This window comes from Fundulus heteroclitus, chromosome 22, assembly GCF_011125445.2.
Source record: "Fundulus heteroclitus isolate FHET01 chromosome 22, MU-UCD_Fhet_4.1, whole genome shotgun sequence".
NCBI classification, from domain to species: domain Eukaryota; kingdom Metazoa; phylum Chordata; class Actinopteri; order Cyprinodontiformes; family Fundulidae; genus Fundulus; species Fundulus heteroclitus.
This window is the reverse complement of record NC_046382.1, coordinates 11,777,084-11,795,428: the sequence shown is the minus strand read 5'-3', so window position 1 is coordinate 11,795,428 and position 18,345 is coordinate 11,777,084. Positions and strand designations below refer to the sequence as shown.

General features: G+C 37.3%; 3 protein-coding genes across 3 annotated transcripts in view; 1 reads left to right on the top strand and 2 right to left on the bottom strand.

The window, feature by feature from the left end:
* Positions 1–2,382, bottom strand: part of LOC105934837 — a 48,983-nt gene extending 46,601 nt beyond the window's left edge. Inside the window, 1 exon segment of the mRNA XM_036125943.1 lies at positions 1,962–2,382. Within this exon segment, the coding sequence (XP_035981836.1) occupies positions 1,962–1,978 (17 nt within the window). The 5' untranslated portion in view covers positions 1,979–2,382.
* A 2,464-nt stretch (positions 2,383–4,846) lies between these two features.
* Positions 4,847–13,135, top strand: haao (3-hydroxyanthranilate 3,4-dioxygenase). Its single transcript, XM_012875017.3, has 10 exons — positions 4,847–5,046; positions 5,186–5,264; positions 7,428–7,511; positions 7,694–7,800; positions 8,404–8,493; positions 8,583–8,626; positions 8,719–8,864; positions 9,982–10,050; positions 10,146–10,228; positions 11,802–13,135. Exons 1-10 carry the CDS (start codon positions 4,958–4,960, stop codon positions 11,872–11,874), a joined length of 864 nt encoding a protein of 287 aa, XP_012730471.3. The 5' UTR covers positions 4,847–4,957; the 3' UTR covers positions 11,875–13,135.
* A 337-nt stretch (positions 13,136–13,472) lies between these two features.
* LOC105934845 (transmembrane protein 229b) lies at positions 13,473–17,783 on the bottom strand. Its single transcript, XM_012875018.3, has 2 exons — positions 17,562–17,783; positions 13,473–14,111 (listed from the first exon to the last, which is right to left on the bottom strand). The coding sequence occupies exons 1-2, from the start codon at positions 17,602–17,604 to the stop codon at positions 13,630–13,632; spliced, it is 525 nt and encodes a 174-aa protein (XP_012730472.2). The 5' UTR covers positions 17,605–17,783; the 3' UTR covers positions 13,473–13,629.
* Between the last annotated feature and the right edge of the window lie 562 nt (positions 17,784–18,345).

Below are 18,345 nucleotides of genomic sequence, written 5' to 3'. Positions count from 1 at the left end.
ATTTATCAGCACTTCAGCTTAGATTTTTCACAACTGTTAATTGTTAGGACCTGACATGTCCATGAGAAATTTGGTAAACCTTGTTGGTTTTATACATTAAGCAATGTTTGGCCTTTTCACTTTTAAGTAATTACGTTACCATCAGTGAACCTGAACCATTAAAAAAAATGTAATTAACTAAATAGTTAATGTTCCAAGTATGTATATATCAAGAATCCGCTGATTAAAGATGTGAGCACGTGCTTTTCTAGACTAAGCAAAGCAAAAGTAAAAAAACCAAAAACAAATCTTATCCTGTTTTTTATTTTATTTACTTAAACAAAGGCCATGAACAGAATGTTCTCTGCAGCTCTTCTTAATATTTAAACTGCAATACACTACAGCAGCAAACTTGACCTCAAACAGACTATTACAAGTAAATTAACTGATTAATTCAGATAAATTAAAAATATTTACATTTAAAAAACTTTTTTTTTTTTTTTTACTTTCATGACTTTATCCAAAAAAACAATTAACACATCATCCCTGACATTTGGGATGAATACTTTGTTTTCATGTAAACTGGGTAACATTAATTATCCCGAGAAGCTTAAATGTGAAAATGTTGCTACCGTCTTAATTTTCTATCCTGCACAGATAATCCCAGGATCCACTGAAAGCCATTTAATGTTTAAAAATTATTCATTTAGACATATAACTACAATCGTTGGCAGTTCACAATATTTGGATTTGTTCCCCTCAAAGTATTAGCAATCATAAAATATGAGCGTTAAATGTCTTAAACAGTGGAATGTTTTCACACATTAAACCAGGTTTAGGTGATCAGCGACTTTGTGGCTGATGACAAAAGTCCTTCGCTGCTCTTTTAATCCTGGAAACATTTGCAGAATTGCCTTTAACTATTCTACTCAATGAAAAGGAAACATTTAAAGACATTTTTTATGGTTTAATGACCACAGGTATTTTCGGGCCAATTTTGCAGCAAACCAGTTCATATTTCAGCCTTTTATTATTTATTAAATCTGTATTTAGCTAGATTAAAAGACCCGTCCATCTAAAGGGTGACCTGGCCAAGACAGGCAACAGCCCATGTCATAGTGGACAACACTGACAACAATAACAAAACAACCATTAAAATACATGAAGTACGAGCAGTTTGATGAATAACGAATCTAAAAATTGAGGTACGCTAATTGATCCATAATTTTAGATTTTTTTAAGGGACCTGTATTCATTTGTCACCTGCATAAACGAGCTTGGTGACATTTAAAAGTTCCTTTAATGCACCTAGTAATGAAATAATTTGCTTTGCAGTAAATCTGGCAACACTAATCGAGAGCCATTGCTTGGTTTTGGCACACAGTTTCACTTTAAAAGTTGCTGAATGTCTCCCGTCTGGCAGCGTTTTCAGATTTACTTACAGGAGCAACTCTGCAAACTCGCCACTGACAGCAACGAGCATCATTAGCATTACTCCACCAACAAGCTTAAACTATTTAATTTGTGCACAAATAAAAAAAAAAAACAACAACTTCACTGCAAAAAAACGGCGACTGCAAGAAAAAAAACGGGGGGAAAAGTTGTAAAATGTGATCATGTGGAACCTTAGCCAGGCTGCTAGCAGGGAGCATACAAACAGGTTAGCTAACAAATTAGCTTATCTTAGCAGGCAAGTTTTTGCTGGCCGATACGGAAGCGGCAGGTTTAACTAATTGCCTTCTTTCCGGTTAAAGCCATTAAGAGTTGAGGTTTACCCAAAAAAGTAACCCAATAACACTTGTTTGATTTTTTTTTTGCAAAAAGTTTAGAAACAAGAAAGACGCTAACTAGCATACCGCGGCTGCGGGCCTTGTTGTGACAGCTGGCTAACGTTAGCATTCGGCTTTTAGCCTATTCTTCGTGAACGCGAGCAGAAAAAGCTCCGCACTGGAGACAGAAAACGTTCCCCGCGCATGACTTACCTTGACATTTCTTTCATGACACTCTAAAAAGCCCGCGCTGTTTTATCTCCGTTTTAAATCCGTAAAAAAAAAAAAAAAAAAGAAAGAAAAAGAAACTAAGAAAGTCAGCCAGTGGGAATGACAACAGCCTCGACCTGATTTCAACAATGGTCACTTTCCCCGAGAGCAGTTCAAACCTTCCCACTGAACCGGAATCACTACTCGGGAGCTAACGAATCCACTCGTAATCCAGAATGAACGTTCATATCTAATCTAGCCTCCAAAATCCAGCGGACTTTGTTTGTTGGAGACGGTAGCGAGCCAAACACGCGTTTAAGTGCTGTTGTGGGTTATTTTTAGATCCCAAACTACAAATGTAACGGTGTTTTGTCGCCCGACGTCTGCGTGCACCACGCTGAGCCACCGCCGTCAAGAGGCACCGCCTCGCTGAGGGCCACAAATCACGTGATCACGTTGCCTTGACGCTGTTATGCAACGAGCAGCCCTTTTTTTTTTTTTTTTTTGGAAAGCGTGTAATTTTATAATAGAAATAATAATATATAATTATTATCAAATAATATGTCATTAAAATGTTAGGAGAGGAATTACATTTAATCGACAGAAATCCAGATAAAAATACGTTTGGATGTTTTAATTTGCTTTGTCAGGACCGTAGTTTTGACGTTTTCATATATATATTTTTAATCTTTATTTGGTTTTAACTTCTGATTTTCAATTCTAAGTTAGTTTTAATTAGTTTTTAGTATTTTTTTTAGTTTAGTTTAGTTCTATTTTTTAAAATGTTTAGTTTCAGTTTAGTTTTTATTAGCTTCAGTTATAGCTTTAGTCTTTTATGTATTGCGACTTACATACTAGGGGCAGAACAGAAAAACAAAAACAAAAATAGTTGTGTGTAATAAACCCCCCCCCCCCCAAAAAAAATAAAAAAAAATAATAAATAATAAATAAATAAATAATAGATTTATTAAAAATCGTATTATTTTTGGCAGATGAACAACCAAATACACTAGAGAAATATGAAAGATATGGCAGTATCTTTCAGCAGATATGTAAACGAAGTAACAGCACCTTCAAGGTAGGTATTGTAGATTAATGGAAGTTAGACATGTTGAAATAATTTGCATATATTTCAATTTGAATGTTAAGCTCAACATCAAATTCAGGTGTTACACTTTTAGGGGGGCGCGCAGAAGCTGACTGTCAACACCAGGTAAAAAGCCAAGGCATCGTGAACACAACATGGCTTTAAGTAATTTTTGCAAGTATTCTGGGAGCATACAATCCAGCTGCTGGATCCTTGTAGTTTTAAGAGATATAAAAGTACCAAACAGAACCGCGAGTGTGGATGGGAGAAAAGGAGAGATACATCAGTCAAGTAAGATTTGGTAAACTTGCTGGTTTGCCTGGGCTTACCTTTGGATGAGGGTTGCGCATGCTCCGTTGCCTTCTCAAGGTAAACTAGGTTAGCCATGTTGTGCGAGCTTTTCAGATGAACTTTTAGGTTCATGGGGGTTTTCCCCATGAGGGATTTTTCCACATATTTCATCTTGCTCCACGAGATTGCTGTTTCCTCCCGAGTTTTGCCTACATGATGCATGAACAGACAAACCATTGTCATCTGGCTGCCATCTGCTGGCGTAACGCGGTACAGCGAAAAAAGCAAAAACTACAACCCGGATGGTAGACGTCATGTACTAGACTTGTGATAAAGACACTCAAACGAAAACTAAAAACATTTTCTCTTAAAATTCAGCATGTTTTAATTAGTTTTGGAAACTCTTTATACAGTTTCAGTTAGTTTTGGTTTTTAATACAATGTCTCGTTTTTGTTTTTATTTCAGTTAACGAAATAGTTTTTTTTTTTTTTACTTCTACTTTTCATTTAGTTATTATCTGGACCACAGTCCAGATAATAACTCTGGACTGTGGAGATCATGTGCTTTAAGAAAGAAAAAAAAAACAGTACCTTAAAATGCTTTCAAAGCTGTATTTTATCCCTCACAGCTTTAATTTATTGAATAGTGTTATTGTATGTGGAAATGTTGGGAGAGGAATTCAATTTAATCGACAGAAATTGTTTGGATGTTTTCATTTGTTTTTTGCTGGAGATCAGCAGATGCTTCAAGAAAAAAGAGAAAAATTTCAGTTCTGAGCAAATTTCTGCAGCTTTTCCATTGACTATGCAGGTGCAAACAATTTATGGAGTCTTCTAATATGTATAATGCAATTCCATCCATCCATCCATCCATCCATCCATCCATCCATCCATCCATCCATCCATCCATCCATCCAAAGTAATGTGTATAATGTAAAACAGCTTCCTCTTGTGGATACAGCGGAGAAATTATTTAATCTGGTTTCAAAGCTAACCGTTTCACTGATTTTGAACCACCCACATAAATTATAATTTGCTCTCATTTATTGCCTAACGACACTTGTTAAATAAATAGTTAAATCAAAAATATGTAATTTTTATGTGTAACTAAATATGTAACTCACCTAGCTCATTGTAGTACAAAATGACAGAATTCTTTTTTATCTTAAACCCAATAAGGTCTGCGAGACTATGTAGATGTTGTCTTTAATCTGTTACCGGGTCTTTTCTTAAGACATAATATTAAAAAAATGTGTACAATAATCCTTCCCAAGAAAGTTGATTCAAATTGTTTAAAACCAAAGAAAGCATTTGAAAAACAGTAGATGTTCAATGAATAAAGACATAGGAAATAACTTTTGATTTGATAAAGATATAGTAAATTTCTTGCTAAATTGTAGTCTGAAAGTATTCCTGTAAGCCTCCTGTGGTGTTGCAGAACAGCACTGTGTTACTTATTATGAAAGTACAAGTGAACTTTCACCTCTGTGCAAAAAGGGACAGCTCCTCCCTCCCCGCCAACCCGCTTCTTCCCCTTCTGCATTTTGTCCTGTTGACATCGCCGCACTTAAACGTCTAAAAGTTTCCTGCTGCAAATCCAAGCCCTGTCCTACAGCAAAAAATGAGCAGCCAACCTCCTCTGGTACATGTGGAGAAGTGGATAGCTGAAAACCAAAATGCTTTTCTGCCACCAGTGTGCAACAAGCTCATGTGAGTAACAGGCTTTGCTCATTAGCTGAGGAGGTTTTATCTTAGTGATTTCTCTGGTAGTTTGACACCAAGTATGTTACATATTGTGTGTAGACCTTGCAGTAACCATGTGACTGGTTTTAATTCCTGTTTTTCTCAGGCACTTCTCCCAGGTGCTCATCATGTTTGTTGGGGGTCCTAACACTAGGAAGGATTATCATATAGAGGAAGGGGAGGAGGTAAGAAATAAAGCGTATATAAACACGGCCTTAGCTGTTTTCACACAAATTGATTTGCCTTTTTCCTTCTCCCTCAACTCTGTTCCCCTCATGATCACCTTATCTCCCACGAACCCGGGCAAATTCCACCTCGCAGTTGTAATGCTGAGAGTTTATTTTGGCCCAGTGCCCTGAATAATTTTTACTGGGTTCTGCTTGTTGGTGGCATCTCTTGCTGTCTAGACTTGCAAAGTTTAGAGTAATAAAGTACAGACACTGTCATCTGATAACCACGCGCAAGACGCTCTTGCTCAATAGTTATCCTTCACGTTTGCCAAAAACAGCACAGAGGACATACGCTGGATAAATTCGACAATCCTAATTTTTAGTTCTGTAAAATGGACGGGCTATTTTTTTAATCAACATTCACAATGCCTCATAAGTTATCAGACACAGTCTGAATGATTACTAATTTACATTTTATTAACAGGTTTATGTCACAGATTTAAAGAAGCAAGGAGATTCCCTTATTTTTTTCAAATGAAGATTTATTTGCCATCAATGAAACACAACAACACTATCACACTACAATTATGGACTATAAAAAAGCACTGTTAGACAATAAATAATCCACCCATCCATCCATCCATCCATCCATCCATCCATCCATCCATCCATCCATCCATCCGTCATCTATACCTGTTTATCCGTGCAGAGTTGCAGGGGAGGCTGGTGCCTATCCAGGTACACACTGGACAGGTTAAAAGTCCATCACAAACACTAATTAATAAAATCAAGAATTAGATTTACTTTTAATTACACAAAGGTTCTGCTAACTAGTAACTTAAGTAACAAGAGACACAGACAAACAAATCTAAAAGAAAGATACTAAATTTTATTTGTGAACCACTTTTTAAAGGCTTGATGGAGAAGTTTGTGATTGAAGGTACAGTGGACGATCTTCTTTGGGCTTTGTGTTTTAGGAGGATCATGTTATCTATTTGTTATCCCACATACCAATAGTTGTGACGTGCACACCTAACACCAATGTACATGCACGTTTCTTGCTAGTTTCCTCTTCCTAAGCATGCAGCCGTAGAAGAAAGAAATAAGAAGACCAGAGTGTATTTGGGAGATTCTTTCAGCCCCCTGAGGAGCAGGTAGGATGGTCCTGCCCATGCTCAGTTATTCAAATTTGAGCACATCTTACCTACATTTTCAGAGAAAAATCGTCCACTATACCTTTTAAGACCTTTTAAGAAATGGAGAATTGAAAACATTATCTTACCTGATGGAAATATTTTTTTAACTTTCATAAAAAGCTTGTTGACCTTTTAGGAGAGTGTCATAGTATCACAGACACATGTCTGAGCTGTGAAAGAGAAAAAAACAAAAACAAAACAAAGTTTGCAGAAACTTACATGACCGCAGACAAGGACATGAGACAAAACTATTTAACAAAATCCTATCTCAGGATGGTGGTCTGGCTCAGGCTCATTGCCTCTGGGTCTCTGGCTGAATCTCAAAATTCAATTAAAAAATACTTTATTAATACCAAAGGGAAATTAAATAAACCACAGCAGTTTACAGGAGCGGGAGCTTCTGGGGAAGGAATCATCACACGGTGCTTATCCACCAATCAGATGAGAACTTGGGATGATTTGAGAGTTATGTCACATCGGAAAGCCAATAATAAAAAATAATTATGTTTTTTAAGCCTTCTCCAGAATTTTTGGAATGTAAAAAAAAATATCTGCAGTTTATTACTCTAGACACAAGTGTCTCATTACTGAAGCTGCTTTTACATTCAGTGTTCCAAACATTCAATTGTTTAATTAATGCAGAGTTTTACACAAGAAATATTTAGAGTTACTAAGCAGAATATTTTGTAGATTTCTCCAATATGTATGGACGGGCCCCTCAGACAAAAGGTTTATTTTTGTGCATAACATTTCTCAAACAAACATATTTAGGAGATTTCCGCATACCACCTGTGTAGGATAAGAATTGTGGCTAAATCCAAAAAGGTTTAACGATTTTGAGAGGACTGAGAGGAAGGCAGTTCTTGCATGTGAAAGGTCATCCCCGATGTGTTAATATCACCACACAATCCCCAGCATGTGCAATCGCAGCCTCCAAAAAATGACATTTAACCCAATTCTTCTCTTTTTCTGTTTGAAATAGCTGTTCTTCCAGCTAAAGGGAGACATGTGTCTGAAGGTGATTGAAAATGGGAAACACAAGGATGTACACATCAAAGAAGGCGAGGTGAGCGCTGATGTACATTTACCTCATTATCACAGACATCTGGATTAGAAGTCAGTCTTTAACAGCTTTGTTCCGCCTTTGCTCTTTAGAGCGAATTAAATCCATTTGCATGATTGTCTCTGCTTCATCAGGGTATTTTTTTTTTGCTGCCAGCATCACTTTTGTTTTTTCTTCACGTGTAGATGTTTCTGCTTCCAGCACGAATCCCCCACTCCCCCCAGAGACAAGCCAACACTGTTGGACTGGTGGTGGAGAGAAGGAGACTGCTGACTGAAACGGACTGCCTGAGGTCCGCCTCTCTTCCTCCGCTCACCCTTTCCTCTATTTCTACTCCTACTTTTCTGGTTGAGGGTCTACAAACACAGAAGAATAAATTATACAGACTAAAATATCTCCATATATTAGACTATATATTTTATTTTATATATACATCTCATCAGATACTGTTCCCTCTTGTAGTGGACACATCCTGGTGGTCTAGATACCCAAGTTGTTATTCCCCATGCGCTATAAAGGTGAATTTGGGTGACTGTATGTCCGTAGTTCATTATTGATTTGTCCTAGTTATGCAATTTTAGACATTTCTTAATTCACTTATGTCCATTATAGACAGATGAAATCAACTCTGTACACCCAATTAGATTCTATTCCCCTGTTTAATACAGTGGATGGTAGTATTTCTTGGGGTATAGGCTAATCAGGATGTGCCTTCCCTGTCCAATACAGTAGAGGACATGTTAAAGTATTAAAAGATACATTTTAATAAATATTTAAAGATTTTTTTTTACACTTGTAGTTTTTCTACTCCAAAGAAAACGGTGTTGTACACAGTACTGCAAGTCTTAAAGTGTTCAGAAACAATATTGCCATTAGTATGTGTTGCTTCTTCTAGGTACTATGTGGACAACACCACAGACATCTTATTCGAGAGATGGTTCTACTGCGAGGATCTTGGAACACAATTAGTTCCAATAATCAAAGAGTGAGACATATTTTTACTTTTACTTTACATTACATTAAGTCTTTGAGATTTATTGAAGTTTATTGTGTTGGCTGATCTTTTAATCACAGATTTATGGCATCAAAGCAGGCCAAGACAGGAAAACCTGATCCAAGTAAGTTTAATGCTTTCAACTGTCTGATGTACACACTATTTTACCTTGCAAAAAATAAAAATAATTGCTAACATGTCTTTTTGGTTTAACAGACGAAGTCTTCAGAGAGCCTCCGTTCCAGCTGAACACCATGAATGTGATGAAGCCGTTTTCCTTCAAAGACTGGCTTGACAAACAGAGGCCATCCCTGGCCAATGGCAGGCCTATCGACATCTTTGGAGCCCAATTTGAGACAGAAGTAAGAGGTGACACACCTTACATTTATATAAAACAAATTACTTACACTTTTACATACCACATACACAAAACGAGAATTTAGTACACAGAAAGCACATTTATTGTGAGTCTTCTTTTACCCACACAAGGTCAAAATTAAATGCAAGCTTAAATCTTCTAGAACTTAGTAAAGTGGGGACACATTTAAACAAGTTATTTTGATTGATCCTGAAATCTAAAGCTGTAGAGAAATTACTCTAAAAGATTTTGGCAACAAATGTAAATCTCAGTAAGTTCCTTATCCTCAACAAGGTTCATGTACTGAGGATTAGACAATTCAAGGAGTGCGGTGAAACAAATCAATTTTATGGTGGTAAAGGGAAACTACAAATCGCAGTCAATCAAAATCACTAATAAGAACTTAGTGCATGCTAGAACCTTCATTTTTTCTGTTGTATCGGCAAAATAATCCATTTATCTCTAAAATTAATTTGGGTGAATAGAAACCAAACTTGTTCTGGGAACAAATACACAGAATGCAAATTGTCTTATCTTGTTGAAGCCAGGTTCCACTTTAAAGTTGGGCTATTTTCATGAGTTAAACGCTCAAGGTGTCTAATTGCTGACAAATTACGGGACTAGTGCTTACTCAGTGATGTTTGAGACAGTGCCAGAAGCTGCTTGTTCTTGCAGGCCAGAATATTTGGTTAAAAAAAAAAGAAAACTACACGATTTTTTAATTTATTGAAGTTTAAAGTCTTGGGTTTTTTATGCTTAGATGTACTGGTACAAATCTGATTTAATTGGAAAAAAGCCTAACTCGACATTGGGGGCTAAATGTGAGAGACTCTCTGAGCAGGTCACCCACACACAGGTGACAAAGCGTTAGATTTGCTGGTAGTTAAACTAAGATGTTTGCACTGTGGGGTGAAACCAATGCGGCTAAAACTGTGGAAAGCTGTTCCCTCCAATGCTACTTCCAACCAGCTTGCTTTTGATATTCAATGTTCAGGTGTGATGTAGTTATTATAAACTGAAATCGCTTAAAAAAACTGACCCAAACTATGGACTACCTGAAAGTTGTACAAACAGAATGATGGAAAAAATACAACATCGTCTCTTTTTTTTGGCTTTGGCAGGTAATGCTGTTTGGACCTGGGATGACAGATACCTCGATCCATCCAGCTGATGTGTGGATTTGGCAAATGGCACGTACACAATACATGTCGCAACACCTCTAATAAACCACCACGGGCTCCTCAGAGCTGATCCTAACCCTGCATCACCTCTCTTACTTTCCCAGGAGGGATCTTCAAGGGTAACTGTAGCGGAGCAAACCTTTAATCTGACTTCAGGAGACAGTTTGCTCATCCCCGAGCAGAGCCAGTAAGTCCATTTTAGGGAACCTATGATAACACAGGAAATAATTACATTAAAAAGATAAATCATCTGGTCCTTTTTCAGGTCTTGAATTTAAATTAATACACCATTAAATGGATATAAAAACTGACTGTTCAGCAATCCCATCAAGAATGTGGCTTCAGCGGAGGGGTGATTGCATTGGTCATTGGCTTTGCAGCAATTGCTCACCCAGAGCAAGCATGCGATGACAGTGGAAAGGAATGTCAAACTTTTAACAAGAAAGAAATCTCTTGAAAGTCTAGGCTCAGTTAGAGCAGCCATCTGCGGGTGTTTTTGCTGAGGTTTAAAACAAGCACCAGAATTGGGAAGAAAAATAAGACTTTTGTGACATGGCATAGGTGTTGGTTGGTGCTAGACAGGCGGGTCTAAAGGTTTCAGTAACTACAGATTTGCAAGGATTTTTGCACACAGCAGTTTATAAAGAATGGTTCGGAACAAAAGAAATTGTCCAGTGAGCAGCAGAACCTCACTGGATATTATGACGATATTAGCAAGGTGTACACATAATAACGGAGCCTAGTGCATCGTCTCTACACATGGAGCATTTGGTTACTGGCAGAAAGGGCTCTGCTGATGGCAATTTCCAAGAGGGAGGCATGAAAGAGCATAACAAACTGGGTGAAGGGTAGCTTTTGTGGACAAAAAACATAACAAAATGAGAACGCAACACAACTGTTGCACTACCTGGAGGTATTGCACTGAGTAATTGGAGAATTGTGATAGAAAATAGCAGAGTGAGGAGAAATGGACAGTAGCTATGTCTCTGTTTCTGGTCTGTAACGACAGAGATCACTCAAGATAACCCAAGTCACTCCACCTTTAAGTTTTTATCAAGAAGGAAAGTCTAAAATCTTGACTTATGAGTAGACAGGGTGACTGCCTCACACATACACACCAAAGCTGTTCCTGAATCCCTTTGAAGCACCTCTAAGTTTTTTAGACAGTACTGTCATGAACGTGAAAATGTATCATGCAAAGTGAGACCCCAACTTGCATTAGGTTTAAAGTTTGCAGCTGCTGCCGTCCCTTGTAAAAGGGGTGCATTAAGAAAAAAGAAAAATGTTGTTGTGCTTGAGAATGTGAAAAACTTCTCACTACACTAATTAACTATAAATTTGTTTTAATTGTAATACCGTCCAACACTGATAAGTAGCAACAAGTGCTACTATGAGTTATTTCCCTGGCACTGTGTTACAACACCCCTACATGCTCTGGGCCAGCATTCAGGTCGCTACATTACCAGCTGCTTGGGCGGGTTGTCACACACCGCTTTTTGTATTTTAGGTTCCTTTAATGATGGAATCAAATTGCAAATTCATCTTGCAAGAATGGCAGACCTTAAAAGGACCAGATATTTTATTATAAATATTAAACTTTAGAAAAGTCAAGTGCTTTACTAACAATGATTTTTTTTTTTAAACAGAGACTGTTATTAGCGTAATTGTGATACCAAGTATTAACAATGCTGTGTTTTAGATTTTCTTTATACACATTTTAAAGTACAAAACCAAAATTTCCCATTGCTTTGTCTTTGCAGATACCAGTGGCAGAGGAATGAGCAGACCGTTGCTTTGTTTGTTGTGCAAAATCCAGAGCGGAAGAGAACCTAATTGTCAACTATATTTGAGTTAAATACAGAGAGTGGTGGAAATATGTATTGAACATATCAACCTTTTTCTCAGTAAACATATTTTTACTATGCTATTGACTTGAAACTCACATTAGATGTTGGTAAAGGCTCAGGTGTTTCACACAAGCAAAGAAATCAACACAAATGAGGGTATGTGAAGTCAACTAAGATGATATAGGGAATAATCAAAAACATACCTACTGAAGTTTGTTTATCATTTAGTAGAAAAGCCTCTTTTTATAACGCAACTTTTAGATGGTTCCCGTATAAAGAAAAGAAATGAGTCACATGCATTGGTCCGGTGAGACTTTGACCCATTCTGTCACAGATATTCTTCAGATCTTGAAAATCACCATCTTCAGATTCTTAGCAGAGAACTTGCTGGTACATCTCTCCAATCATCTTCCCTTTAATTATACGATGTTTCCTAACACCATATGCTCAAAAACAGCCCTACACCATGATGTGACGTGCAACTCCTCCTCCAAACATCGTGGTCTAATCTGACAAAACTATATTTATTCTCTGAGTAATTCCTAGGCTTGCTCAAATGCTCAGCACTAAAACTTCAAACAAGCTTTAGGAGGCCTTTATCTGCAGCAGTGGAGTCTTACGCAGTGAGTTGATAGCATTGTTGTTGTGTGCACCACTTATTGTTTTTCTAATTTTCTCCGCAGTTGTTCCTTGAATTCTGGACAACCCTTCTGATTATTTTTAGATTCTTCAGTCAGAAATCTTGCAGGGAGCAGCTATCCGTGGCTGGTTTATGGGGAAATTATGTTATTTCAACTTCCAGATTATGGCCCTAGCGCTTAATGGAATATAGAGATTTTTATAAATACGTTTGTAACCAGTGCTATTTGTATGTTTTGCAAAGTTAAGGTTGTGAAGGTCTTGAGAGAGCTTTTTGGTTTGTATGATAGCTTAGTAATCAGAAACCTTATTATCGACCATCAGTTAGGACTAATTTATCTCATATTCATTTGGATTTAAATTAATTTATGGACATTGGTTTTTAAGGAAGTCTGGTGTGAATTTCAAATCAACACCACTATTAGATGTACACTGAGAAAAAGTTGACTTGTTTATTTTGGTGCTGTATAATGAAGGATCACACACAGTAAATAATGCAACTTAATTTTGGTTTGGTGAGTTTAAAGATTATTAACAAAAGAAGCACTTAATACTGAATCTGCAGTCAGTTTCTAAGCTACTGGAAATAAAAGTGATATTACACAATGTGTCTTCCCCATTCTTTTTTTTTTTTTGGTAGTTGTTTAAAGTTGTCTCCATAATAAACCCCAGGGTTGTGGCGGAAAGATCCCAAAGCGCAGGTTTTGACGTGCACCAAGAACGTAACCCTGATATCAGATAACACCACTGGTTTCCAGATTCTTATTTCTTCTACACTGGGTGAACCATCTATTTTTTTCCTAAAAAAATACAGCAATTTAATAAAGCATGAAAATTCATGCTTCTACCCAAGAGGAATTCATGTTTCTACCCAAGAGGAATGCTGAGACATATAGTATTCAAACCCCAAACACTATCAAAACCTCCCATACATTTTAAACCTGTAAGACAAAAAAAAAAAGGTCACAGAGGAGCAGTAAAATCCCCACATTTTTTATTATGGCACCATTCAAAAATAGCATATGTGTTCTTCCTGTAAAAAAAAATATAAAATATTATGTAGCTGATTTTTGGAAGCACATTGTTTGAGATTATGATGACATCAGTCGCTTTTCAATCTTATCCTTAGCGAATTCTTGATTACATGCTGTTCTGCTATGAAGGCTGCAACAGCCCAGGGCAGTGCGTACTCCAGAGTCACCAATCCCTTCAGGTTGTAACGATGAGCCGAGTAATCCCAGGGACAGGCCCCTAGCAGCCTCAGCCCCACCCCCCAGCTGAACTCCCATATGTATATGAATAAGGTGTAAGTTGTCAGTCGCACAGGGAGCGAGCGTTGCTGGGCCAGCAGCCGGGCCCTCAGGCCCTCTAAGAAGAAGATTGCAGTAGCGTACATGGGCAGCGCCCACAGGCTGCTGTGTCCCGTCAGCCTCCGGTCCCGGGTGCTGCACCAGTCATACACGGCGGTGAAGGCCACCTCGCAGAGGCAGCCGTGCAGAGCGTACACATAGAGACGAAACAAGGCTGAGAGAGGCCGAAAGGAGCTGTTGTCACCGGGCTCTGCTGTGGCTCCAACAACAGTCTCTGCAACACATGCAAAACATGTCAAAAAACAAAGAACGCCCTTCTTCTAGTCTAGGGATATAACGGTATAACTATAATGACCTGGTTCTTACCAGGTTTTAGATTGTTTAAAAAAACATATGAAACATACCTCATTAATGGTTAATGAAAGATTAAGTCAATTTGAAAAATCTGTGGATTCTCTTCAGGTCCAACAACAGCATTTAAATGAAGCCGAGGTGTGGATTTTGAATGGATCATTACTACACCTTGAATCTTTTCCTTTTTTTAAAAATCTGTGGATTCTCTTCAGGTCCAACAACAGCATTTAAATGAAGCCGAGGTGTGGATTTTGAATGGATCATTACTACACCTTGAATCTTTTCCTTTTTGGTCATTCTGTTGAAGAAGCGCTGCTTTATTTGGGATCAATGTCCTGTTGATCACCTAGTTTTGGGCAAGTTACTGCTGTCAGACAGATGGCCTCGCATTTGACTCCCAGAAAACTTTGGAGGTCAAGGTTGGTTTACTGACTCCAAGGTGCCCAGGATTATTTTTTTTTTTGCACAAGCCTTCTGGTCCATTCAGGTGCAACTTTGCAACCCGTGTCCTGCTGCCATATTGTTTTTTTTTTTGTTTTTTTTTAGAAAAAATACTTTCTCCTTGCTACACTTCCTAGGAAGCAATACTTGTTCCATCTTTTTCATATTGAACCATCATAAACGTTAACATTTAACATGCTAACTAAACCTTGTGGAGTTTTAGACGGAGCACTCAGGGATTTTTCTTTTTATTTGGAATTTTTCCTGAGTATTGCACAGTCTGACCTTGGAGTGAATTTGTTGGAACATCCACTCCTGAGAACATTGGCCTTTGCCTTACATGTTTTCAACTTGTTATTAGGCCTATGTTTTTCTAATTTTGCGCATTATAACTTGAGTTGTTGGGCAGCACCTGTTGCTTCTCTAAGGTCATTGCTGATGTATTTCCGCTCTGGCATTTTGTTTGCTCCAGATAGAAAACTGACAAAACTCCTGTTTTTATAAAGGCTGAAATTTGATAATGAAAAGTTGATCAAGTGTATCCGATTGCCCACTCCTGGCTGCTACGTGACCTTTTAAATCAAAACGGAGCAGTACCCATTCCAATTTGGATACGTCTTTTGATAATAAATGATGACAGTGTGGTATCTGTCAAGTGGTTTTGTACTCTTGAGGATAGATTTAAAGAATTTGAGAACATGTTACAACCAGATCATTGCGAAAATGAAATGCCAACTCTTTTTTTTACTATGAGTGTATTTGTAAAGTCTTTGCAAACGTTAACCAGTTATGTTCTCAAATTAAACTAATGGCTGATAAATGACTCAAAGAATGCAAAATTTCTCTGTTCCAATCCAGCAAATTGTATGACGGATGCATCAGAAGCAAAATGAATCTTTAGAGTCACTCACTGAGTAAAATCACTTTTATGACTTGAAAAAAAAAACATTGAAAGGACAGTGAATTTACCCAGTTGGGTCAAAGCTTTGCAGGATGAACAAGCTGAACCAGTAAGTGAATATAAGTGAAGAACATAGAATTACTATATTATTTTTTTAGAAACCACAAGCAGTGTAATAATTAAAAAGGACATTCTTAGGATTTTTTTTTCTTTTTTATTCAATAAAGGTCTATTAAAAAATTAAACTGCACCTAAACAGGACGGATGGGTTTGGAGATAGCCTGAAGGGATTAAATTTGCTCTTCTGCCAAGGCAAACGTTTATGAATGCTATTAAACCAACACCCACTGGTCTGGGTGTTAATTTCAAGTGTTTCTTGAAAGAGAGAGAGAGAGAGAGAAATTAAAAATTAAAAATGTCATGCTGCATGAGTTATTTGAACTGTTCTTATTCTAGGCTTGAATAATTTTACAATTTCAATAAAATAAAAATAAAAAACTAGAACTGGGTGCACATGTTTTAATTTATTCTAGATTTTTTCTAAAGCACATACATTAGGGAGGCTCATGTCTAGTCTATCCTTCAATGTTTTGCGAAACTAGAATGAGAGTTTGGGAAATATTTCACAAATAAATAAATTTTTTCGAACTTACAGAAATGTTCATAGTATGTTCTTTATGCTTTACTAATGATAGCATGAGCTAAATGTTCCACATTCCAAGCATTTTCAGACAGGAAGGACTGACTGAGATGGTAGCATTAGCCAGGGTTAGCTAGTTAGCTAACCAAGCTGCACCTTAACCATGCAAACCTTTAGAGAATAAAAAAAAACAACTTATGTTAACTTTCTAAAATCCTATGTTTATTTCAGTCTTGTGTGATTTAGCATCTTTCATCATAGTAGAGTTAGCTATGTATTAGTATAAAGAGTGGTCGTGGTTGAACACCCTGCTCTATATACTAGCATACAAACTCAGATGAGGGTTTTTTTGCCAGTGGCTTGAATAATGACCAAGAACCACCTCCAATTTCTTCAACTTGAGCTATAATCAACAGCTAGATGCTTGAAACCTGGACACAGTTGGGTTTTCCAACTGGATAATGATTCCAAACACACATCCAAGCTAGTTTTGGAATAGATAAAACAGGCTAACTTTAAGCCTCTGGGTTTGCCTTTCTGAAACCCAACCCAGCCAAAATCCCGAAAACATGAGGGCTAAGGTTAAACTCTGTGTATGTGCCATGAAATCAACCAACTTAATCCAGTTTTACCAAATCCACCCAGAAGAGTTGTCAAATATCCAGCAAGAATTATGCTAGAAGCTTACTAATGTTTACAAAAGGCAACAACTCATTAAGAGAGATTTACCTTCATATTATATTGAGTCTGTATGTATATTTCTGAACTTATTTTTGTTTAAAGAAAATTCACAGTGAATACAAACTTGTGTTTTAATTAATAAAGTAGTTTATGTTATACAATCCCTCCATCCATGGGAAAACAATGGCTAAACAACTTTTTAAGCCCACGACGAGTGAGTGTATGCAGACCTCAAAGAGAAACTGTAATAATTAATATTGTACTACTCATAATGCAACTTAATGTCTTTTCTCAATATAAAGATTGAGGTGTGTAAGAAGTTTCATATTGAAATGTGATAAGATTTTGTTAATATCGTTTTTGTTGCACTTTGTCCCTTACATAATGCTCCTCTATCGTCCTCTGCTTACAGGACACATAGCTCTAGCATGGATTAACAGGCTAATGGTCCTGCTTAACAAATTAAAGGCACAGCTAATCGCCAACAAGCTTCAATGTTGTGCGAACAAACTGTTTAAATCAACACAATGACCACCGCGGTGTATTAGTCTTCCTCAAACAATGATGAATTGAAACATTAGCAATGGAGTCATCGCTTTATTGCATTATTGAGCTTAATGCAAGTACAATAAAGCGAGGAATTACATTTTTACTTTAAAATCACAAGCTCTGAAGTTTAAAGTACCATTAAAAATAATAATTCTCACCTCGGTCACTTCTCCCTCCCACTGCTACTTTTCTGCCCTTCATCCCTGGCCGGTGTATAGATCTCTGAGCCTTTATAATCCCTCTGCTTCCCCTTGTGTGTGCACGTGCATGTGAGTGTGGATTCAAGGCTAAACATTAAGCGGCTCCGTGTTATCAGACACTAATGTCTCTGTCACTGGGTCGAGATGTGAACAGAGGACGAGACCCAGGGAACCAAAGCTGGACCAACCTCCATACCAAAGTGTGTGTATGGATAGCACCAAATGTCAGTATTGATCCTTTTGGCGGCTGCATGAATGCTTGCTTTTAACCATAGAGGAAGAGTGCAAACATCTGTATTGATGTGTTTTCAAAGGCGAACTTGGACACATTTTTTTTTTTTTTTGATCCTGGCTCCGTCTTGCATTGGGTAGTTATCAGTGAGCTGCAGCAGAGGGGAGTGTCAGAAAAACTGGTGAAATAAATGAGTCTCTCTGAAATTTAAGTATAACAGTAGCTGATGTTTTAGATGTCCAAATGTCATTCATGCAGCAGGTAGCTTTTCTGCCACAGCTTTTATCTCGAGAACATACAATCATAATTCAAGGTTGGAGCTTTTGTAAACCTGTACTAAAACCTATCTAATATTTTCCTGAATACATGCATATGACATTTTTAAAGTCTAATATGATCTGAAATGTTTATATGTTAATTACTCTTCTTTCAGGAACCTTGTTATAATTCTTTATTCTGCCATGTCATTGCAGGGCCACCTTCGTGGATTAATCAGAAACTGTTTTTATC

Bases quoted from the DNA above. Each gene is read 5' to 3' on its own strand.
- haao (XM_012875017.3), top strand. From the start codon at position 4,958: ATGAGCAGCCAACCTCCTCTGGTACATGTGGAGAAGTGGATAGCTGAA. The intron at 7,512-7,693 runs GTGAGCGCTGAT...CTTCACGTGTAG, and splicing joins TACACATCAAAGAAGGCGAG to ATGTTTCTGCTTCCAGCACG. The intron at 8,627-8,718 runs GTAAGTTTAATG...TTGGTTTAACAG, and splicing joins GACAGGAAAACCTGATCCAA to ACGAAGTCTTCAGAGAGCCT.
- LOC105934845 (XM_012875018.3), bottom strand. From the start codon at position 17,604: ATGAAGGGCAGAAAAGTAGCAGTGGGAGGGAGAAGTGACCGAG. The intron at 14,112-17,561 runs GTGAGAATTATT...CATGTGTTGCAG, and splicing joins GGGAGGGAGAAGTGACCGAG to AGACTGTTGTTGGAGCCACA.